This window comes from Aotus nancymaae, unplaced genomic scaffold (genome assembly GCF_030222135.1).
Source record: "Aotus nancymaae isolate 86718 unplaced genomic scaffold, 86718_ANA_hifiasm-v0.15.2.pri h1tg000007l, whole genome shotgun sequence".
In the NCBI taxonomy this organism is placed as follows: Eukaryota; Metazoa; Chordata; class Mammalia; order Primates; family Aotidae; genus Aotus; species Aotus nancymaae.
Window position 1 is genome coordinate 57653620 of NW_026988418.1, and position 26302 is coordinate 57679921.

Sequence of the window (26302 nt, forward strand, 5' to 3'; positions counted from 1 at the left end):
TACTAATTCAGCATCATTTTAGTCTTTCTTCATGACTACTTCAGCCTGATCCAAAATTCCCTTCTCTGAATTTCTAAAACATTTATTTTCTATTTACAAACTAATACAGTTGTCCCTCAGTATCTGTGGGGAATTGGTTCCAGAACCTCTCAGATACAAAAATCCTTGGATGCTCAAATCCTGATATAAAATGGCATTTTATATTCATATAACCAATGCATATTTTCCCACACACTTTAAATCTATGTAAATAGTTGTTATATTGCTTAGGGAATAATGACAAGAAAAAGGTCTATACATGCTCAATACAGACGCAATTTTTTTTAAAAAAACTGTATTTTCAATCCAAGGTTGGTTGAATTCATGAACCCATGGATATGGAAGGCCAACTGCATATATACTTTGTACTTTTATTAGATTTATCTATGCCTAAAGGTAAGAGACTTCTAAACTACACTCCAAGCTTTTTATGGGTAGAATATATGTTTCATATACTTTAATTTTCAAATAGCACAACTCTGAGAAAGCTGGTACTTAATAAGTACATATTGATTTGACTTAGCTTGTCTCCATGAGTAAGTGAGCAGAAAACAGCAGAATAGGGGACTTGATGCTACTCTTTTCGTCCAGCTGGAAAAACAGTCCTCTCATGGTAGGAGGCTAACTTCAGGATCCAGTTACAGACAAGATAAAAGATAAATGAAAGGAAACAGTGGCTTTGTTTTTCAGTCTTCTCTTTTTTTCCCCCCTTATCTGAGAATCCTCACGCACAATACCACCACTGATTCCCTCCTTCTCTAAAATATATTACTTAGTCACTTTTGCTTAGAAACTTAAAAAAAATTTTGATGTTTTATGGACGAAGCCACTATCAGAGTTGTCTATGAGCTTATTTCAAAATCTTGCTCAGGGAATTTGCTTTAATAGTCTGATAGCTAGCTAACTGTGCATTCATTTACTTATACTGAAAATAGCTTAATAAGCAAATGAAGATAACAGTAGCAGTAAAAAAGAGAATTAAAACTAGAAGAGGATATAATAATAACATCAGTAACAAAACCTATTCTGGATAATTTACTAGTTTTTCCCTCCTTTTTGCCCCAATATTTTATAAAACTTTTTTTTCTTTTCTTTTCTATTTTTTTTTTTTTTTGAGACAAGAGTCTTGATCTGTTGCCCAGGCTGGAGTGCAGTGGCATGATCTCAGTTCACTACAACCTCTGCCTCCTGGGTTCAAGCAATTCTCCTGCCTCAGCCTCCAAAGTAGCTGGGATTACAAGCGTGAGCCACCATGCTCAGCTAATTTTTGTATTTTTAGTAGAGATGGGGTCTCAAACTCCTGAACTCAGGTGATCGACCTGCCTCAGCCTCCCAAAGTGCTGGGATTACAGGCGTGAGCCAACGCGCCTGGCCCGCAAAACTTTCAAACATAGAAATGTTGAAAGAATTTTACAGTGAAGTGCACATATACTTACCTCCTAGACACTACAAGTTGGTATCACAAATCTATTACTCTATTCATTTATTACTAGCTTTCTTTATAATACTACAATATATTCCCTTAGAAAAAGTAGCTAAGTTAGCAAATCAAACTAAATATCATGAATAACTTGTTTAGTAAAATTGTTTGCAAAGGAAGAACTAGATGACAATGAAATTTTTTTAAACCAGGACAAACTTAGGGCAATAAACTGCAGGCAACAATATTTACTTGAGTTTTGAGAGAAAATTGTTGCTACCAATTCTTTTTTTCTGATTTTTTTTCAAAAACATATGATTAACAGGCCATCAAAAAGTGAATGGACAAATAAAATGCGATATAGCCAAACAAGAAAATAATACTCATCAATAGAAAAGAATAAACTAGGGCTGGGCACTGTGGCTCACACCTGTAATCCCAGCACTTTGGGAGTCCAAGGCCGGCGGATCACAAGGTCAAGAGATCGAGACCATCCTGGCCAACATGGTGAAACCCCATCTCTACTTAAAAAAACAAAACAAAAGGTAGCTGGGTGTGGTGGCATGCGCCTGTAGTCCCAGCTACTCAGGAGGCTGAGGCAGGAGAATTGCTTGAACCTGGGAGGTGGAGGTTGCAGTGAGCCAAGACTGTGCCATTGCACTTCAGCCTGGTGACAGTCTGTCTCAAAAAAAAAAAAAAGAGAGAGAGAAAGGAATGAACTACTGATAAATACAACATGGATTAACCTAAAAAATATCATGCAAAAAAGAAACCAGACATAAAATAAATGCTGTTTTGGCAAAAAGCCACCACATAATGTAAAATTTCCCGCCTTAACCATTTTTAAGTGTACAGTTCAGTAGTGTTAAGTATATTCACATTGTTCACCTTGTAAAACTCAAACTCTATACCCTTTAAACAATTATTCTCCTTTACCTCCTCTCAAATATTGCATGATTCAAATTATATGAAATTCTACAAGCAGCAACCTATAGTGACAGAAAGCAGGTAAGAGTTTGGGGTGGGTAGAACTGACTGCAAAATTAGAACAGAAATGTTCCATATATCCACTAAGGCTGATATTTACCCAGGTTTAAACATTTGCCAAAATGTACTGTACACTTACTGCATTTCAGTAAAGCTGATTTTAAAAGTTTTTAAAAAATAAACTAATGAACAAAGATGAAAAAGGATAGCCTTACTGTGTTACTGCTATGTTAAGTACAATTTGGGTTGTAGCTCCCTCTACCGTAGCAAAAGAAATTGGCAAAGAAATTGGCAAGCATATTTCAAAGATTAAACTTTTGAAACTGGAAAATGCTTATATTAAATAGTACAAATGAAATTCACTGTGTGTTCCTCTCTCTCTCTCTCTCTCTCTCTCTCTCTCTCTCTGTGTGTGTGTGTGTGTGTGTGTGTGTATCCCAGTGCCTAATATGTAGATTGTACAGCGACAGGACATAGGAGGCACTTAAAAATGTGGAGACCATGATTCTCGTCTTCCAGTACACCTATTTGAAGAGACTGAAGTACATAAATAGAGCAGTTAAGCAAAGACTTACCCACCTGACTTTATGGTCTGCTAGGTTCTCTGCCTGTATAGTTAATTCATTAATCTCTAATTGCTTCCATAAATGTTTTACCCAGTCACAGATGTCAGTGGTTCTCAAAGTGTGATTCCCCCAGACCAGATGCATCAGCATCACCTGGGAACTTGTTAAAAATGCAAATTCTTAGGCCCCACTCTAGACCTATTAATCAGAAACTCCGTCAAGAGAGCCTAGCATCCCCTGTTTTAAGAGGCCTTCCAGGTGATTCTCATGCACACTCAAGTTTGAGAACCACTTTTCTAGGTTACCAACTTTATGTAACTCTAACAACAGTTGGTTTGTACAGTTTCTTCTTCTCTCCTTTATGTGGGCATCTGGACCTTTGACTCTCCACTGAAAACAAATCCGCAGCCCTGACATCCTCAGCTTCCACATCTTGCCTTGGGTCCTTTCTTCTTGCTTTATCAATTCTTTGACTCATTATCAACTACCTCCTAACACTAAGTGAATTCTGAGATCAAGCTCTAAGCCCCAACCAGGAAATAAAGTAGGTCTATTATTCTCTTCTTCTTCCCCCTCCTACTTTTATTATATACAAGATCTTATAAAATTGCTGGGGTTTTTTAGCTGTCTCCTTTGAAATCAAATGATACAATCCTTTATTCAGCAAACATTTAATACTGAAATACATATTATACGTGTGGCCCTCCTGTAGATACTGAGGATAAAACAACAACCAAAATATACGAAAATGCTGTAAACTCTTCGTGTAGTTTATATTCTAATTGGGGAATGCTTAAGAAAACTATATGCTATGTTGGAAGATAGGTGCTACGAAGAAAAGTAAAGCAAGGAAAAGAACATGGAATAAGGGCACAATTTGAAATTGTATACCAGATGATCAGGTAATGCTTTAAAAAACACAACTGAAAATGATAAAATGATATAATTAAAAACTACTACTTAAGAGTAATCAGAGTACAGATGCAAATAGCCAACAGTTTTTCTTGCCTAATAGACTAAAAATTTATGAACGAACTCAATACATATTTACTGAGTGTCTCATGTGCTAGGTGTTAGGGAGATCACAGTAGTTAAAAGGAAAAGTCTCTATAGCTATGAAGCTTACATTCTACTGGAAGAAGATAGGTTAAAACACACAACTAGGCTCAGTGTGATGACTCATACCTATAATCCCAGCACTTTGGGAGGCTACGGCAGGAGGACTGTTTGAGCCTAGGAGTTCAAGACCAACCTGGGCAACACAGCAGGATCCAGATCTCTACCAAACAACAACACACACCTATGTCAGATGGCAATATGGTCTGGCTATTGTCCCCGCCCAAATCTCATCTCAAATTGTAATCCTCACAATCCCCACATGTGGAAGGAGGTGACTGGATCATGGGGGCAGTCTCCCCCATACTGTTCCTGTGATAATGAATGAGTTCTCATGAGACCTGATGGTTTTATAAGCATTAAGACAATTCCTCCTGCACATGCTGTCTCTTGCCTGCCACCATGTAAGATGAGCCTGCCTCCCCTTCTGCCATGATTCTGAGTTTCCTGAGGCTTCCCCAGTTATGCAGAACTGTGAGTCAATTAAACCTCTTGTCTTTATAAATTACCCAGTCTTCAGCAGTTCTTTATAGGAGTGTGAGAATGGACTGATGCAAATGGTGATAGTGTAATGAAGAAAAAGAAGGACAAGGAAAGAGAGTAATGAAGTGTTTGGATAATACACACAAGGCATATTTTTACAGGCAGGCACTCAAAACAGAGTAATTATAAGTTAGGGAGAGGGTGAATGAAATTTTTAGGATATAAGTTCTTTTATGTTAGGATTATTCTATTATAGTCACTGACATAGCCCTAGCACACAAAACAGCTGGCACACATTTGTGTTTCATATATTACATTGTATTGTCTATATATTTTAATCACCACTTAGTAGAAAAAGAGCTCATATCTTGATAAAGAATAAAGAGGTAGAATTAAGGATTCCAGAAAGCACTAGTTTAAAAGTGTGAGCAAATACTGAAACTTTGATTCCATTTACTTCCTAAGAATGATTGTTTGACTTTTAATCTGTTCTTAACCTACAGAAAACAAGTTTTAAGTGATTGATTCTGTTGTCTGAGGTAAGATTTACTTAAAAACTAAAGGTTTGTTCATTCAAATCTTACTACACACTATCAGATACTGTGTAAATGTTTCTATATTTCTCAAATACCCATCTGATGTTAACCATTTCTAACTAATTTTCTAAAACTTTCTGAGAAGTTTTCTGAAGAGTTAGCTCTCTCAGCTTATTTTGCTTAATTCTATTTATAACAAATGCACATGCCATTGCCCTGGCCATCCATTTTACTTCTAGGAATCTAACCAACATTTATCTTCACACAGGGAGCAGAGATATATGTAAAAGGACATTCACTGCAGCTCTGTTTATAAAACCAGAACCAACTTAAATAACTAACAATAGGGTACTGTTTAAATAAATTATACAACATTCCTCAGTGGATTTATATATGCCAGTATGGAAACCTTTCCTAGATAAAAAGATAAAAATGCAAGTTTCAAAAAAATACGTATATATAATCTTATATATGGAGAAAAAAAGCTAAAGGATATATTATAAATATATATTTTCATATATTTGCATATGCCCAGACAATTTCCAGAAGGATATCTCAAGAACTATTTAATAATTACTCTCTGTGGGGAGTGAGACTGGATGAGAGGCATACATAAACTTATCTTTTTTTTGTCATTTCTTCAGTTCTATACTATTTAACTCATTTTGCAGTAGCCACATACTATTTTTATAATTCAAAAAAAGCCATATTAAAAACAATATTAGCCTTAATTTTTGAGAAATTACACATTGTCGTAGAGCTACGCATCACAGTGTTTACACTATTGATTTAAATATGACAAGTGCTATGCTATTATGCATAGCTCAACCAACATGTTGACTGCATGCACGGTTGTTCTAACTCAAACACTAAAGCACTGAGGATATTAATATCTCACATAGACTCTCAGGACAAATGAAGTACTGACAATACACACTTAAGGATATTTTAAGAATATTCTTCCAAGTGGGGTGAGGGGCCACAGGTGGACCCTGCTTCCTTAACAACAACAAAAAAGAATATACTTCCAGTGTTTGAAAGTGACTAGGTTCTTATATCCTTGTCAACACTAGAAGACAAACTTTTAAAATCTTAAGCAGTGTGATAGTAAATAAGACATAGTACCTGATGTTTAGTTTTATTTCATTTATTTCTTACAAGTGGATCAAGCATTCTTCATGTGTTTATAACCATTTCTTCTCTAAGAACTGCTTCTACTTATTTTTTAAGCTTAGTATTTTTTTTTTAACAACTTCTAATTTTAAAAAATGCTTTCCCACTGTGCCATTTGTCTTTTACTTTGTTTAGTGCTCTTTTTTCCTTACAAATGTTTTCTATTTTTATGTAATTAAAGTTTCAATCTTTTCTTCCATGATTTCTGGGTTTTGTATCATGACATCTTCATCCCCAGAGTTGGAAAAAAACTTTCAATTGTTTCATGATTTTATTTCTTTTTTTAATATTTAAAGCTTTGCTCTATAGAAAATTAGTTTTGGTACTTAGCAGGGATCCAGCCTTACTATTTTTTTTCAAAATAGATAATTTTTAAAGATTTTTTAAATATTTACAAAGGCAAAAACAAAAAATATTTTTAAAAATGAAAATAACTTCAATTAAGCTAAACTATAGTTCACATTTTGATATTGTTGAAATACCATTAACATGTTCATCTATGTGTTACATATGCACGGGTGGACTTAATAGCCCACTTATACTCTGAAAAGTCTATAAAAATACATTGTTTTGGCTTCATGATACTATTGTGGATGTGTCATAATTTATTTAACCATTCAGCTATTATTGAACAAATAATGACTCTTATTTTTATAACAGCAATAAATATCTTTGTACATACATCTTTTTCCATAACTCTGATTAAGATTATTGACATATTCTTACATAGCTTTCCAGAATTTTACTAGAATATTCAAAGTTTGAATTTCAAGAGATAGGGAGGAAAAAGGCACACAAGCAAGAGATACAGACCTAACTCCTGCCATTGAGACTTTGATACCAGTGAAAGGAGACATACTGTGGTCATAAACTTGATCTTAATTTTATGCTATTTCTCTTACCTTTAATAACAAATTTGTTAAGACTGTGTTTCCAACTAACCTGTGATTTCTAAGCTGCCTAATGCCTGATATATATAAAAGCAGAAAAAAATGGTTGAAATGTATCCTCAACATGTATACTTTTCTCAGATCTTCAAATAAATATGCAACAGAATTGAGGTAAGATGCAATGAAAACCTAATTCAATGAAAGATCTAAGTGAATGGGTGTAGACACTAAGGTACATATATAAAATAATACACTCCTTCAAAGTTGTTGATAAGAGGCTTATAAAGTGATAGAACTATACAGAATCCATGTGGGAGATACTCATTAAACAATTCAAGTGCTGCTGCTAGAGAAGTGCTCCTAGGAATCTCGGGGTTCTATCTGCTACTTTCCTTGCAATTCTTTTAGCTTAAGGGACTTCTGACCAACTTCTATTTCACTGAAACAATGAAAAGACAGTCCTTGGAAGGACAAAAGCCATTATCAAAGAACATATTTCTATTTCTTGCAGCTGAAGAAAGGGGGCAGTAATACCATTTAGCTCTTCTTACAAAACAATCAAGACTCCAACCAAGTGTCTTTAAACAAGTTCATATGTTAACAAAAAGCGATTCATGGCTTTTCCTTTCTTGCACATCTCTCCTTGTTTAAAAAGCAGGCTGACTTTATTTAGTAGTAATACTGCACCTAAAATCTTCACCACTGTTTAAATCTCCTCTCAAAATACTCAGATGTGAACAGTCTATACATTTAATCTTGAAGAAATCTCTCTGGAGCCTCTGTCCTCCTCAATCTCTCTATATATTATTCTCTTAATCTTCCTTTTACCTTTTCCCTGCATTCATGTCTTCTTTTTTGGTTTATGTCAAAAAAGAAGCATATCCTCCAAATATGCTTTTCACGGAGCATATCCTCCAAAAACTTAACTGAGAAAGAGGATTGGAAGTGGATTTTTGAGACCTTACATGGCTAAAAACTCAGAATTCTAAGTTGGAATTAATTTTCTCTCATAATTTTTAATCAATTGCTCTAATGCTTCTAGCTTTCATGACTGTTCTTGAGAAGTATGAAGCCACTCAATCCAGATCTATGAGACTTTATTCTATTCTCTCTCCCTGTGGAAGCTGTGAGAACTTTCTTTTACCCCAGGGGTTTTGAAATTCCAAGGTGCTGTGCCTTGGTGTGGGTCTGTTTTCATCTGCTATGCTGGGATCTTGATGGTTTCTTTCAAACTGGAAACATATCCTTCTGTTTTGGGTATTTTCTTAAATTACCTTGTTATATTCATATTTTAAACTTTAAAAATCACTATAACATACATACAGAAACATGCACAAATCTTACATGTTTATAGTTGAATAAACATTTCTAAGTCAATACTATATTAATACTTAAAAGTAAGGCACTAATATGCTGATTAGAAACTGTAGTCAGGTTGGCGCTAAAAACTTTAATATTATCTCTGATTCTTCCTTCTTACTAAATCTCCTTATATCTAATTAGATATTCAGGCTTGTCAATTCCACCTTTAGAGCTCTCATCTCATTCTGAATATCCCATTGTCTACCTTATAGCTATTCCCCTGAATACCAGTTCATCCTATTTTACCCATCTTGCCTTCAAATCTGGTTCAAATGCTACTACTTCCAGGAAGTCTTCATGTTTTCCATGTTAAGCAAACTCTTGCTTCTCTAAAAGACTTCTGTATTTTGTTAATATTTTATTTACACATTTAATGTATTTAAAATTCGTTGTATATATTGCATGTGTTTTATTTCCTGTACTAGAGTATATGAGTTTTAGAATCTTTGGAGGAATCTATCTTTGACCTTCTTCATTACATAGTTTTTGTTATGCTTTCAGTTTATATGCTAGATAAACATTAATAAATAAAGTAAGGACTATTGAGGGAAACCAAAAAGTAGGAAACATGGCCTCTTCTGGGGAAAAAAGTACTATCTATAGCAATAACTAATTGATAGTATAGCACTTATGACAAAATGTAAAAGGTAAAATGACCCTCAATTTAGATCAAGAATACAGGCTTTTTCATTTAACTTTGCCACTGCTGTGACAATGTTCCCATCTCTGGTAGCTAAAACACATTGATTGTTGTCTTTTAATAAATTCACAATGAATTTCCACCATTTGGTAAAATACACAATCTTAAATTGACAGTTACTCAGCTTTTGAAGCCTATTTACATTAACTGATATTTGAGAAATATTTAAGGGATCATACTTATCTTCATTCCTCTATAAAGTTTTAAGTTCTATTTTTACAATAAGAAAATTATAAAACTACAGCTACATTAATTTAGATCTTCAGACAAATGACTGTATTCAATTGTATTTAATATAATGCCATCAGTTTTTATAAAGAGCAAATCAGATTGAATCTTTTTGCATCTTCTCTAAGATCACTGCTTGAAAATGTTTACCATTACCATTATATATTAGGTTGAACCATATTAAATTGCCAATATTCAAATATGTTCAGCTTTTTAAAAGGGTAATTTCTTATGGTTCACTTAAATAGTTCAATATTTTTATAGAGTTATCCAATTTAAGTCATTTTATAATGCAGCAACATAAAAAATTCTGTCCATTTGTCAAAGTAATATGCTCCCTCAACTCCCAAACATGATAATGACACATGCAGAATGATTCCTTTTTGCTTTAGCTGCCAGGAAGCACAATGCTGAATGTACTGCTCAATTGTAACAATTTTCTTAGCCTAGGTGATGTTATAACTATTAGTATGTTTCTTTTTGTTTGACCTTTTTCACTTTTATTGCTCCAGATGTATGTTTTTCTAAACGCAAACATTGTAGCAAATACCCATCTATATATATATACATAAATGACTGGTTACCTAGCCTAGTGTTGTATTGAGCAGAATTCTGTCTGAACTTGGCAGGGAAAAGTACCAGGATTAACTGGTGATATTCCATACAGGTACTGGAAGGGGATGAGGCAGCATACCATCTGTTTCCAGCCCTATGCCATGTGCTAAAGTGCTCAAAGTTTATAGTGATGAGGCATTTGAGAATAAATTATGAAAGCCAGTCTGCAAGAGGTGAAATCTGAACCAAAATTAGAAATGAGAGAGAGGCATTAATTGATAGAAAGGATAAAGGTATTCCTGCCACAAGCAATGAAATATAAAATAGACAATTAAATGCAACAGAAGAAACTTTATATATATGTAAATATTTGAATGTATATTAGGTTGGTTTAAGAATAGAATCTAGGATTCAAAGAAAAAGAATATTCACACAGTCACAAAATTATCGCTCCACAGATAAGTCACTAATGGCAAAAAGAAAAAGATTGTTTACATGACAATAATCAAATCTAACCTATGCTCAAACTTAAAATCACCAATAATGGGCTAAACTGTTGTGTCTCTTTAAAGGATACAATGATAAGAACACAGATCCATGTAATATTTATGCTAAAAATGTTTAACCTAAATCTGATCATGAGAAACAATTAGAAAAAAATCTAAAATGAGGAACATTCCTCAAAGTAACTAGCCTGAATACTTTAAAAATGTCAATTTCATAAACGATAAAAGAAAAGCAGGAAAACTCTGCTAGATTAAAGGAGACTAAAAAGACCACCAAACATAATAAATGATCCCATACTGGATCCTGAATTGGCATTAAACAAAAATAAAGCATATTATTTGAACAATCGGAGAAATTTGAAAATGAGACTATACATGACTATTGCCCTTCAAAGTTTTGTTTAGCAATAAGCAATTCCGTAGAATTTCAAGTTTTGAAATTTGAAAATGGGATGACAGTATTGTATGAATACATATATATATATATATATTTTTTTTTTTTTTTTTTTTTTTGAGACAGAGTCTCACTCTGGAGTCCCAGACTAAAGTGCAGTGACATGATCTCAGCTCACTGCAATGTCTGCATCCTGGTTTCAAGCAATTCTCCTGCCTCAGCCTCTTGAGTAGCTGGGACTACAGGTGCGCACCACCACACCCAGCTAATTTTTGTATTTTTAGTAGAGATGGGGTTTCACCATGTTGGCCAGGATGGTCTCAATCTCTTGACCTCGTGATCTACCTGCCTCGGCCTCCCAAAGTGCTGGGATTACAGGTGTACGCCACTGCACCGGTCTGTATTGTATGAATATTAAGGTTCACAAGGGTGAGAACCGAATTGTGATTATGTAAGATAATAGCCTTTTCTTGAAAGTTATTGCTGAAATATCATAATGTTGGTTATAATCAAGTTGTCCAGCAAAATAAAAAGTAAAAAACAAAGTAAAGCTATGTGTATATGTGAGTGTATAAAGAAAGAGAAGAAAATGTGGCAAAACCAGGTGAAAAGACACAAATATTCATTGTACTATCTTACAGTTTTTTTGAAGTCTTAAAAAAAAAAAAAACAGGAGAGATATACACAATCTGGGCCAACTTCCATAGTTTACAGACATGTAAAGAAAGCAAAGAAATTTTATTTTGACATGTTCATTCAGCTAGACATAGCTAGTGTACAACTAAAGTTCCTGTCACTTTATTTTCTAGTCCAGTGCTCTTTCAACTTATACAGTCTCAAGCCTAATCACACAGGATAAATCAGAGTAAGAAACATCTAGATGTAGGAAACTGAACACCAGGCAGGTGTTCTAAACCATCCCAGCAGTAAGAAGAGGATGGACTATGGTCAACTGTATAAATGGAGAGGAGGGAGCAAAGTTAAAAAACATAAAGAAGCTTAAAGGATTGGTGGTATATTAAAAGGAGGAAGCAGAAATGATTCTATATTTTATAAGCTAAAAAGATAGGAAAACAACAGTACTAGGGCTAATAAATGAAAAATTAGAATAAGATAGACATTTAGGATGAACATTTAGAAACTTAGTTTGAGACAGGTACATTTTAATTGTAATATACCAGAATATAAACTACAAGTGTATTAGAATGTAAAATCCAGAAGGCAGGAATTTTTATCCTGTTTGCCTATTGAAACATCCTCAAATGACTTGAATAGTGACTGGTAATACACATTTGTTGAAAAAAATAAAATGTTCACAAGGCATTCATGTACAGATATGCAAGAAATACAAATAAGAAATTTAAGAGACAGTATGAACAGATATTTACTTGGTCAGTCTTTAGGGAAGTGGACATATTTATAGTCTCCATCTCTTCCAGGTCTGTTTACAGAGAGCTCTACCTGGGGTTTTGAATATAAGACCAAAATATGTCTACTCTATTCCATTGTTTCTTATGTGTACCTTTACAGTAAACCTCACCAGGTGGATGAGTGGTAACAGTAATTTACAGCTATCAAAACTGCATGATTATCCAACAGATTTCATTAGCTACAGTAGCCAGGACCAGCATTAACAGCATCACCTGGGAGCTTGTTAGAAATGCAAATTTTTAGGCTGAACTCCAGACCTACTGAAACTTTGTGGTTGTGGACCCAATTACCTGTGTATTAAGAAGCATTCCAGGTGATTTTTAATGCACATTAAAGAGCAAAGAACAAAAATTTTAACAGGTACTAAATACTTTTTGGATAAAATACCTACCTTATAGTCTAAGCCATTCTTCTTGAGATGTAGCTAAAAATTTACAGACCCAATTACATAAAGATATTTATAATAAAATTAGTGTAACCTGTCACACAGTCGTAATTCATCATCTAGTGATCACACAGCAAAACCAATCTAGCATAAAAACATTTTTTAAAGCTATCTACTTACTTCAATGTTTCAGCAAGAAAAAAGCTCTGCTGTACATCATCATGTGTAGGAGTAGAGGAATATACATCTTTGACTCCAGAAAATCCACCACTAACTCGGCAATACTTTTCAATGGCCTATGAAAGAGATCAGACAAAATAAGCAATGCTATAAAATTTCAAGTTTTGAAGAACAAAACTCTGAAGGAAAATAATCAAAAGTTCATAAAGATTTGTATGAAAACCTGATGATTTAAGAATAATGTATTATCAAAAGGAAATATTCTCATACTGGAAAAATTAACTCATATGAGAAACAGGATGTTTCCTATAGAATTTCTCTCTCTCCAAAACTCTTTAATCTTTTTAAGACATCTTATATTTTCCTAACTTAGAAATCAAATTTAGGCTATTCTTTCTAAATGAGGGGTCTATCTGGAAAAATAAAGATTCATTAATTCTGACAAATCAAGATGGAGGTCAGTTTCAATTAAAAATTTTTTATTGCAATTTTATCACTTCCAAGCACAAATAATCTACAATATGGTAAAAAATAAAGTATTAGTAGGAGGACTGTATAGTAACTGTTGTAAGAGAAAATATTTACTAAAAACATACTATGTGCCAGACATTGTATTATCATAATACTATGAGTTAACCATTAGAGGTGGTAACAACTGGCAGAAACAGCCCACCTACTACAATAATAATTACAATATAAAGAGTTAACAATTATAAGGTATTTACTATGTGCTGAAAGTTGTCCTAAGAGTTTTAAATACAATCATATTTGAATTTCACAACTTTATGAGGTTAATAGTTCCATTTTTCAGATGGGAAAACTGAGGCACAGAGTAATTTGCTCCACATTATTAATTACTGTGCTTTACTGCTTGACTGAAAGTTAAAATTCTTACTTTTTTTTTACATCTTTGGGCATGCCTAAATAAAATATACTGAATGAAATGGAATGTATTCACAACCTTATTTTTTAATTCAAAGCAACCGAATAGTCTGCTTCTGCAGGTACAACACACTCCAGAATTAAGTCATTCATGAAAAGTGGGAAGCACATGTGGTTGTTCTGTTTTTCTATTCTACCTAACCCTGGTTTAAGTACAGTTACTTAAATAATCGTCACTGTCTGCCATGGCTGGTTGTTCCTAGTCTTGCTACTTTTCTTACTCTTCTGGGTTTCTCCTTTCTATGAAAAGCTAATTACCATTAAAGGGTGTTTATTTAATCAATCTGTTCATTTCATAGCTCCATTTTGATTATAGCTAAGTTTAAAGGGTTTGGTGCTTTTCTCTAATATAGTCTAAATAAATTTTGGAAACAAGAGTTTTTAAGAACTTTTCTTTACAATAATCAAGTGTCTTTACCGCCATATGAACTATCAAAACAGTTTAAGAATAATAAGAAAGTAGTGGGGAGGCATGACTAATCTTTAAGATATTTAAAGTCATGAAGGCAAGTTTGGAAGTTTGAATGTGTAAATAGAATGAACAGCTAAGGCTACAGAAGTCATGCTATACTGCTATTCTGCCTCACCCAGTCTTCCCTTTACTTTCTTCACACCCAAGAGGAAGGGCCAATGGTGATGCATGAGCAAATACTATTTAAGATGTGACATCGCCTCTTTTGCCTCCATCCCTCCCTCTTCTCATCACTGCACATTTCTGAAACTTGAATTTAGAGCATAACTATTCCAGTTATTGTTCTTGATCAATTATATGTTGAGTTTGTGTTTGTCCATATAGGATATGAAAGCAAAATTCTACCTCCTATATTTCAAATTTAGACAGACGTAGGCTAAAGTTTGACTCTGTCACACCTCTCCTTAACAAATAAAAGTAGGGCCATACTTGAAAAAAGCACACAGGAGAAAAGGACCTTAGGAAAGGATGAATTATCCTAAATTATTCTTCAATGACAAAAACTGCTTCTGCCATCACTTTCTACTCCCCACATGATTCAGACACACCTCCCTCATGCCTCTAAATAAGAAGCATTAACTATCAGGGGACATTAAAGTGAAACAGATTCATTATACGATCATTTTACGTATCTAGTTCCCTTATATAAAACAGTGCTTAATTTACAGAAGCATTAGTCCACTGCTAACAACAGAAGTGTGTGTGTATTCTATTCCCAAACCACTATGGCAATAGCTGGGCTGTCTTCTCAACTGTGGCAGCACCCTCCTACACAGAGAGAGTTTCACTAGGAGCTGTCCTCCCCATTCTGGATCCAAGGGGCCAAGGAAAAGCAGCATCAATAAATGCTAAATCTGTTCCTGTCCTGTGTAACCAACCACTTGCTTCCATTAATATGCTCTTATTGTGAAAGTCCAGGAGGACTATCAAGGTCTGAATGACAAGTGAAAAATAAGCGTACTCCCCTTAGTTCAAGATCTCACATTATTCCTAGGTTATGGCAGTGGTCTTCCAAACCCATCAATTTGTGGATTACAATCAGATCCTTCTGTTTTCTTACTCCACACTGAAAAAAAAGCCTTCAGGAGTTCCCCTTTATAAACCATTTAGCAGTTCTGTAAGGAAATCTCAAAGTCAGACAGCTTTTGCAGGCAGAAATTGGTAAGAAAAAAAGAAAAATAAGATTTGAAAGGCTTTTTAGACAAACAAAGAACTTTATATTACCACTTCCCATATGACAGCACTTAGTAGCAGACAGAAGAAACTCAGGGAGTGTGTGCTGGGGGGAGGAAGTTGCGTACATACATCTTCTTTCTTGAACAACTAAGAACTTTTGATTTGGTGTGTACAGCTGTCTACATATGCCTCCAAGCTTCTCTCCCACTTTGCCACTGTGAAACCATTCTCTTTACATAAGTTGGTATACATCGTGCCCTAAAACATATCTCGTACATTCTTGTCTGGGCAATTAACCAGCACTACTGACCTCTTTGGGGATATCCTTAGTGATTCTAACTAGACTGTAAGGTAAACAATTAGAATACCAATAGTCACCATAATTAGTGTTATTTATCATAATTAGTAAATCTTAAAGAATAAAATAATCCCTAAGCCCTGGAAATAAGCTATACTTTCATAAAAGACTAGTAGTTTTTTCCTCCCTAGGTACTGATAGCCATGGATTCCCTGAAAGACTAGCATTTAAGAGTAAACCACTTTCTTCCTTTACTTACTAACCATTAAAAATTCTTCCTTTGAAATATATCTATATGTATACAGATACATTTTTAACCTTTCAATCTAGAAAAGTTTTAACAATTTACAGTGATGCTCTGAGGAAATACTCAGAACGTAAGTTGAAGTAAATAGGATGTCATCTACCCAGGCTGTGAACCCAGGCAATTTTGCAGTGTTATTTTTCAGTGAGTAAGCAGTAAGAGAACAGAATAGAAAATTAACCTATTAATTTTAGAATTGTACTGAAAAAGTACCTTTTAAATGACTCCCTACAGTTATGTAATAATGCATGAATACTAGTAGGAAAGTAGCCCTAATAGAGAACAAAACTGGATCAAAAGATTTATTTCTACTGCCAAGAAACTTAAATTGACTAATTAAGAGTTTCTGCATCAGATAAACAAAAACTGCCCTACAGGTACTAAAAATGACGTACATTTAGTATTTTGGGTGAGGATGCATGGCATCATAGGAGGGCGTGACTAAACACTCTTACAGATAAAGTGGAATACTGGCTTATTTACCAGAGCTGCTTCCCAGCCCCACTGCCTGTATCTTGGATCGTGAGTGAATCGCCACAGGTACCAGTAGGTTTCAATTACTTCTGGACGGAGGATATAATACTTTTCAGCTTGCCGGACAGCCACAGCCTCCACTGCACCATCAAACTTGAATGATTCAGGACCTAGCTTTAATGCTGTAACACGACAAAAGAAATAACTGAGCAAAATAAACCATTTAAGTTTGTTTGCAAGGACTTCTTTCTTCCCTGAAAGAATGGAATATGAAGTAATTTTTGTTGTTTATTTTTATTATTGCTGTTTGCACTTAGTGCAAAATGAGTCACTTTAAAGGATCCACATTTGGCTTTCTTAAAATAGACTTATAACTATTCTTATTATTCTGATTTAAAATGTTTCTCAGAATAATGTGTATCAACATACTGCTAAATCTAATTCTACCAATAAGAGTCTAGTAATCTCTTGGAAACAAATGCAAACCTAGACATTTGCACCTAATATAGTCAATTGTGGTCCAAAATAAAAGTATATAGATAATGATACTTTGTGGATTTTTAAGGCAATTTAAAAGACATTTTCCTATAATACGCACATATAAGAAAATATTTTAGAGCTCAGATCATGAACTGATTTAGCTGTAGATAATTACAGTATACATTTAGCTAGAATAACTACTAAGGAGAAGTGAATAGATATTTTAAAATATGGTGGCCAAAAATTATAGCAAGGTATAAGAAAACACAGCAGCGTATGTAATAACCTGCTAGAAAGTTAGCAAAACTAGGATTGCACTTTTTAACTAAAGGATCTAAATTGAGATTAGAGACATGTAAAAACAATGGAAGTCTTGAAAATGCTGGACACAAATCAATTAGTAATCATTTTTTGGTTTACCATAACAAAGAGGATCACAGGTTCATCAACTTGCAATGTGAAAATGACAATCAGAACAAGAATCAGCATCAGCAATGTCATTATGAAACATGAAAATCAGAAATATAAGGGAATCCTTTCATAACTCTGGTATTCTATAAATTTCTGAAAGGCAGGAAATAGCTCTTGTTCATACTTTATCTTATAAGCATCTAGCATAATACTTGGCATATAATGGCTGTTCTGTGTTTCATAGAGTAAATATTTAATTGCAATAACTATACCATATTTTAGTATGTATGCTATATGAAATTCAATTATCTTAGGTCTATTATTTGATTTTTTGGTCAAAAGCTGCAAATACACAATCCTTATTCTCATGGATCCTAATATAAAATTGAATATCCATCCTGTTCCTCAATGTTTGACTAATTTTAGCTATATTTTGTGTATATAATTGACATTCTATATCAACATGATAATTTAGCTTCTATTTCTAACTCAGATTACTGCCTTTATATGTAATATATACTAACACTTAAGCTACCCTAAAATAACACTACTTCACTGTCCTCTTAATTTATATTCTTTCAAGAAATGGAACCCTTGCTTTAGTTAACGAGAGAACTGAAAAATCAATTTTGCCATAGGTTTAATTCCTGACTGTATAAAAATAACTTGACATATTGATGAACTAGCATAAATTTTAAGTCACTCATATTTGTTTCATGGTATCTGATGATAAATTAACCCTAAAACAGAAATTCAGTTATTTTATAAAACCAACAACTTAACTTCTGGAATCAAATTGAAATTTCTAGTTTTTTGGCTTTCAGGGAAGTCATCCATTACTTCACATAGAAACTCACATTTTTAAAGCCAGAGAAAGCCTTGGAAGGTCTAGTCCAGTGCTTCTCAGCCCCCTTTTCATTACCGCACCCCTAAGAAACCTTTTGGCATTTTTTTTTTTAAAAAAAACCTAATTGCCTTCTTCCTCCATAAAATTTTAATACCAAATATATACTGTATATCTATTTATGACTATATGTACATCTGTACTTTATACATAAAAAGAATAAATTTTGCCGGGCGCGGTGGCTCAAGCCTGTAATCCCAGCACTTTGGGAGGCCGAGGCGGGTGGATCACGAGCTCAAGAGATCGAGACCATCCTGGTCAACATGGTGAAACCCCGTCTCTACTAAAAATACAAAAAATTAGCTGGGCATGGTGGTGCGTGCCTGTAATCCCAGCTACTCAGGAGGCTGAGGCAGGAGAATTGCCTGAACCCAGGAGGTGGAGGTTGCGGTGAGCCGAGATCGCGCCATTGCACTCCAGCCTGGGTAACAAGAGCGAAACTCCGTCTCAAAAAATAATAATAATAATAATAAATTTTTTTCCAGCCCCAACTAAACCAATTTTTGTCAGGATTAAGAATCACCTCCTTTTCCATGTAAGGACACTTAAGTTCAGAAAATATTTGCCAAATGCAATGTCAGGGGATCTTTAATTAAAGCCATAAACAATTCCAAAAACTATTGGTGAACTAACTGGAAAACTACTAGTTAGCTAGATATCAATAAAGATAAATACTATTATCTTTTGGTTATTCTTTTTATCACTAGAGGATCGGCAAGGCAATATAGCCTAAATCAATAAATTTTATGTTCTTTTAGATAACTTTTTTTATAGAAGCTGAAATGGCAAAAATAGATTCTTATATTAAAATAAATGTTATTCCATATATTCCCAAGTACCCCACAATTCTTATCTTTCAAATAATAATTTCAAAATCTTTAACAGAAACGGTATAATTCAGAATTTAAAAAATAAGGCAGAGACACATTTCCAGAATTAAAATTCAAGTTCTTAAGAAAATGATTTGCCATGTTGGTATAAACTATCGAAGTAAAAAGTGCCTATATATTCTCCTTCTTATTCCCGGACACATTTTTAACTTAGAGATTATTTTAGACTAAATAATTAGCCTTATTAATATTCTTACCAGTTCTGTCATATGACTCATGACAAGTACGTGCAATTTCTGCCCCTAGCTCTAAATAATGACCAGCTTTATCTGTTCTGGAACCATCTGCTCCTAGTGCAAACATTCCCCCAGCAAAGCAGGCCAAATGCCCCATCTTTTTTTCCAAGTGCCCATTCTTCCATTCTCCAATAAAGATAAGACCTCCACGAGACTTCTTAATAAGATGTTTTTCTATAGCCTATAGGAAAGAAAAGATATTCAAAATTTTAGAAGCAAACTAGTAGTGTTCAAACTTACTATATCCTTCTGGCCATTATAAAACCTGGGAAATGTGATATTCTATAAAGTAGTAACTTTCCCAAACTAGGAGACTTAATTAATATAAATGCTGGAGTGGGTGATCAAATTGCATATAATCTGGAACAAATACCTGAATTACTACCATAATAAGACACAGTGGAAGAGGGGAGACTTGGCCTAAAAATTACCTTCTATATAATATTATCTTTAGTTCCCTTACTTCTCAAACTTAAGCATTTGTTTTGGATGGTTTGTCTGGGTAAGAGAAGCCATATTATAAACACTGTCTATCCTGCTGGAATATAAATTTTACTCAAAGGATGTGAGAGTGGTGAGAGAAATAGTCTATATTAAACTCAAGTATATCAGAGTATAACAATCACATTTCATTTTACAATGAGATTATCAAAAGCTTTGCTCCTTTGAAATATGTTCTTAGACTTTGCTGAGATGAGCTATTTTCTACCTTTAGAGGTATTTCTATGGAAAAGCATAAGAAATGGCATTAACTCAATTTTCTTTAGTAGAAACTATTATATATGATTAGTGGCTATACTTTTCTTTCTGACAAAAAGAAATATTTTCATGGTCAGTTGTTCTCTGACAAGTTTAGTAACAATCAGCCTTGGAAAATTTTATTCTATATTCTCTGTAATAATAATGTGAGTTTTACAGAACTGGAGTGACTATGTCTTACTCATCACCTATGTTCCAGAAGGCACATAATGTAGTGTGCGCTCAACACATGTTTAATTATTAAGTAATTTTATAAATGAATGGTGCTCTTAGATAACTGTATTTGATGTTAGGGGAATGAGAGGTGGCTGAAAACCAAAATAGCAAGAAATTATCTTTGGATTATAAGCTTTTGTCATTGTTTTCTTTTAACCATAGTACTCTGAAACACAAATAAAAAAATTAGTTTTTTGAGTATGGGGCAGGATTTTTCAGCTTTCTGAACCTCATGATACCAGCATGTTTTCCACATATAAGGTATTCCATAAATGCCTAAAGGATGCTATCCATATGTTTGTAATTTCTGTTCATTATAACATAATTCTTACCATATTACAATTAAAAGATATCCAAGCATATCCACATGGACTTACTATAACTAAAGTAAAAGGCAGTTAGGGCTTTTTACCAATAATTTTGAAAGAAAGTAGGAACCAGGGAAATGGGTATCTATAAGGATAGGAGAAGGTAGGGTGGGTATGGAATAATTTAAGTAAAATAGCTCAGAAAGACAAAGTTTAAAAATTATGCACTTCAAATTAGAATGAGTCTTAAGTGGTCATTCCTATCTCTTTCAAACATTCCATATGTCATTTATTTTACAATACTCTAACAGAATAGTTATTGAAAATAATTAACACTGCAAAAACTATATACTTGCGATCATGTCTCAAAGTGAAAGCTGACCGTTATTAGAAAACATTTATTAGGTACCTATTCTTGACTCAGTAACTAATAAAACTAATAAAAACAGGACAAAGAGAGAAAGTATAGAAATATTTACAGGATCCATAACATACAGCAGATGATTCATGGAAAATAATGTGAATTTATAAGGTTAACTTTAAAACAGACATGCCTTTCAAAGCATGTACAATTAAAAAAGCAATGATAAATACATATTTTTTTCCTTTGGAAAAAATTAAGCAAAAGTCAAAATGGTTTTAAAGAAAATTACAAGAAAACAGCAAAAATTAATTTACTGCATGGTATATCATATATTACATTTTCTCAAATATAAAAATATTAAATATATTCATGCATTTATCAAATACTATGGAATACCTATTATGTTTGAAGTATCATACTATGTGCTGAGATAATGATAAACAATTTAGTCTCTCCCCTCAAAAGAGCCCACAGTCTAGTGGGAATTACTAAGAGCTATTTTCAACAATATGGTTCTAATAATATTAAATTCTTCCCAGATAATAACGTATCTTGGATCACAAAACTTTCTAGGTTTAAATTTTAATAAAAGAGAATAAAATTCTCCTACTAAAATTTACATTCTTGGTTGTACTTTTAGTTCCATTTATTTATTTATGAGACGGAGTCTCGCCCTGTTGCCCAGGCTGGAGTGCAATGGTGCGATCTCGGCTCACTGAAACCTCCTCCTCCCAGGTTCAAGCAATTCTCCTGCCTCAGCCTCCTGAGTAGCTGGGATTACAGGCATGCACCACCATGCCCACCTAACTTTTTATCTTTAGTAGAGACGGGGTTTCACTATGTTGGCCAGGCTGGTCTTGAACTTCTGACCTCATGATCCGCCTGCCTCGGCGTCCCAAAGTGCTGGGCTTACAGGCATGAGCCACTGCGCCTGGCCTTGTTTATTATTTAACACAGTATCTCAACAAACACTTATTGAGTACCTATAATGGGCAAAACGCTGTGAGCCACATATTAAGTTCAACTCCTGTGCATTTTTTTAAAACAACTGTAGCAAATTAGTTAGGTGCCTAAAAAGTAAGGATATAAAATGGGTAAGATTCTTAGTTTAATGAAACAAAACAAAAAACAAAAATTTTAACTCTGACAACTAATTACTGACTACATCAGCACGCTGTTGATATAGTATATACAAAATATATAATTTTTAAAAAGTAATTAAATCATTAAGTGAATATCGGTTTATAATAGAGCAAGAAGCTAATAACCTGCCAAACACATTTACTTAACAAACTTTTAAACTTACTTTTCTATTTCACAGGTTTTTCTTAGAAATACTCCATATAAAATCTTCCTAGAAGGAATCTTGTTCCAATTATAAACTGTCACAATATCATAATATGAAGTCATTTAAATATGAAACAATATAATACGGTGGTTAAAAGCACATGCTCTGCAGACAGACTGTTCAGTTCCAGATCCTGTCAATCACCAGCAATACGACCTTCAGCGAGTTACTTAACTTCACTGTTCCTTAAGGTCCTCATGTATAAAATGGTGATGATTAAATGATCTCATATATGTTAAAAAAAAAAAAAAAAGGGTTTGAACAGTGCCTGGCATGTAGAAAATACTATGTAAGTGTGTTGTCATTATTTTAATTATTTACCCATAAGGCTCTCAATATGTAGATTCAAGGGTTCATTTGAAAGAAAAAACGTTTATGAAAATGTACATAAAATCAGAAGTTTTTCCAGTCTCTGTAAACATAACTAAAAGTAGTTAAAATCAATTTTCATGAATACACTAAAATAAATTTATTTATCTTTATCTTATTTTATTTATTTATTAAGACAGATTCTCACTCTATTGATTGATTGATTGACTGACTGAGATGGAATCTCACTCTGTCACCCAGGCTAGAGTGCAATGATGAGATACCAGCTCACTGCAACCTCTACCTCCCGGGTTCAAGTGATTCTCCTGCCTCAGCCTCCAGAGTAGCTGGGACTACAGGTATGTGCCAGCATGCCCAGCTAATTTTTGTATTTTTAGTAGAGATGGGTTTTACAGGCTGGTCTCAAACTCCTGACCTCAAGTAATCTGCCTACCTCGGCCTCCCAAAGTGCTGAGATTACAGGCGTGAGTGGCTGTGCCTGGCCTACAATAAATTCTTTCTTCAAAAGTTTCTTTAAAATGCCACAAATAAAAGAAGATTTAATATGAGGCTTTTCTATTAAAATTGCAAGAAACCCTAGCGTGAATGCATATAATAAAATACTTATATGTATTTCCTGAATGTCTATAATAAAACGGTTATAGGATATTCATCTAGTCACTACCAAATACATTGTACATTCAATATGTTAAGTAGATGGAAATGTTCTGGAAATAATCACCTCAATAGCATCATCATACATCTTTCTCGCCTCATGGTCTGTTTTATCTGACATCAACCATGCTTTCAGTAAATATTCATAAAAACTGTCTCCCAAACCGCCGACAGATGTATGATCTGTAACAAAGGAGAAACAGAAGGACAGAGGTAAGGGAAAGGGAAGATAAGACAAATAAAGTAAAATTTTCAATTATAATGACTATGTTACAGGTCAATAATTTTTTTTTTTTTTTTTTTTTTTTTGAGCCGGAGTTTCGCTCTTGTTACCCAGTCTGGAGTGCAATGGCGCGATCTCGGCTCACCGCAACCTCCGCCTCCTGGGTTCAGGCAATTCTCCTGCCTCAGCCTCCTGAGTAGCTGGGATTACAGGCACGCACCACCATGTCCAGCTAATTTTTTGTATTTTTAGTAGAGACGGGGTTTCACCATGTTGACCAGGATGGTTTCGATCTCTTGACCTCATGATCCACCCGCCTCGGCCTCCCAAAGTGCTGGGCTTACAGGCTTGAGCCACCGCGCCCGGCCTACAGGTCAATAATTTAAAATTATATTGACAATCTTATTTTCAACATACTTCGAATTTAGTCCCATAAGTGTACACATAATCACTTTCCTCTATATGTGTATCCAATTTTCTTTTCTTTTCCTTTTTTTTTTGAGATGGAGTCTTGCTCTGTCACCAGGCTGGAAATGCAGTGGCACAATCTTGGCTCACTGCAACCTCTGCCTCCCAGGTTCAAGCGATTCTCCTGCCTCAGCCTCCCAAGTAGCAGGGATTACAGGCATGCACCACCACACCCAGCTAATTTTTGTATTTTTAGTAGAGATGGGGTTTGACCGTGATGGTCTCAATCTCCTGACCTCGTGATCTGCTTGTCTTGGCCTCCCAAAGTGCTGGGATTAGAGGCATAAATCACCGCACCTGGCCATGTGTATCCAATTTTCTAGAAAATATTTTTTCTCTGGATGTGGTACATCATATACTTAGTAGTCTTTTTCTTGAATTACAGTTTGTACACTGTAATAGAGCCAAACTTTTCCAGAATTGATAATTACCCTTTATATATTAATAGCTTTAAATAAATAAGTTATGACTAAGTATGAAAGGTCAACTTAAATTTGATGTTAATCAAAAAGAGCTCACTCTTAAACATGTTATTATACAATAGTTAATGGTAATTCCTAAGCCATAGATAATAAATTAAAATACATCTACAAAAAGAAAAATAACCCAAGAATTCCTTTATAATATAACCTTGCATAATATAATAATAGCTGTTGACCTGCTATCCTAGGTTACTATTTATACAAATTTAAGTACATACAGGCATACCTTAGAGATACTGCAAGTTTGTTTCCAGACTACTGCAATGTAGCAAATATTGCAACAAAGTTAGTCACACACACTTTTTGTTATCCCAGTAGGTATAAAAGTAGTATTGACAGCATTATGTTTAAATAAACAATGTTCATATCTTAATTTTAAAAATATTGTTAAAAATGCAAATGATCATCTGAGGCTTTCAGCAAGTCATATTCTTTTTGCTGGTGGATGGTCTTGCCTTGATGATGATGGTTGCTCACTGATTGGGGTGGTAGCTGCTGAAGGTTGAGGTGGGTGGGCTAATTTCTTAAAATCAGACAATAAAGTCTCCTGCACTGACTGATTCTTCCTATTTGATTTCTCTGTAAGATGAAAGATGTCTCTGTAATATAGCATGTGATACTGTTTAATAGCATTTTATCCACAGTGAAATTCTTTCAAACTTGGATTCACCTCATCATATCCTGACACTGCTTTATCAACTAAGTTTATGTAGTATTCTAAATCATTATTGTCATTTCGACCATGTTCATAGCTTCTTCACCAGGAGTAGATTCCATCTCAAGAAACCACTTTTTTTGCTCATCTGTAAGAAGCAACTCCTCATTCGTTCAAGTCTTATCGTAAGACTGCAGTAATTCAGTCCTATCTTCAGGCTCCACTTCTTTGCTATTTCCATCACATCTACAGTTACTCACCCCACTTGAGTTTGAATCCCTCAAAATCACCCAACAGGACTGGAATCAAATTCTTCCAAACTCTTGTTAATGTTGATACTCTGACCTCCTCCCACGAATCACAAATGTTCTTATGGGCATCTAGAATAGTGAATCCTTCCCAGAAGGTTTTCCATTTACTTTGCTGATATCTGTTAGTGGAATCACTACCTATGGCAGCTGTAGCCTTACAAAATGCATTCCTCAAATAATAAGACTTGAGAGTCTTAATCACCCTTTGCCCCATGGACAGCAGAATGGATGTTGTGTTAGCAGGCATAAAAACATTAATCTCCTTGGGCATCTTCACCACAGAAAATGGGAGACCAGGTGCATTGTCAATGAGCAGTAATATTTTTAAAGAGATCTTTTGTGCTTAGCAGGTCTCAACAGTGGGCTTTAAACTCTGCCATCAACAGATGTGCTGTCATCTGAACTTTGTTGTTCCATTTACAGACCACACAGAGAGTTTATGTAGCAAAATTCTTAAAGGCACTAGGATTTTCAGAATGGTAAATTAGCACTGGCTTCAACCTAAAATCATCAGCTGCATTAGCCCCCAAAAAGAGTCAGCCTGTCCTTGAAAGCTAAGCATTGACTTCTCTTAGCTGTGAGATGACATCTTCTTCCAGTAGAAACCTGTTTCACCTACACTGAAAATCTGTTTAGTGTAGACACC

The 26302-nt window shown here is 34.3% G+C and overlaps 1 protein-coding gene across 3 annotated transcripts in view; it reads right to left on the reverse strand.

Moving 5' to 3' along the window:
* MAN1A2 (mannosidase alpha class 1A member 2) overlaps window positions 1-26302 on the reverse strand; it is a 164466-nt gene that overhangs the window by 13561 nt on the left and 124603 nt on the right. For 2 of the 3 annotated variants that reach the window (XM_012458861.2, XM_012458863.2), the window contains exons 9-12: window positions 23585-23700; window positions 19500-19719; window positions 16627-16799; window positions 12952-13067 (exon numbers count right to left, since the gene is read on the reverse strand). In XM_012458861.2, coding sequence (XP_012314284.1) covers window positions 12952-13067; window positions 16627-16799; window positions 19500-19719; window positions 23585-23700 — 625 coding nt within the window. Of the gene's footprint in view, window positions 1-12951; window positions 13068-15456; window positions 15481-16626; window positions 16800-19499; window positions 19720-23584; window positions 23701-26302 lie in introns of those variants that run through there. The other variant, XM_012458862.2, reaches the window with a different exon arrangement.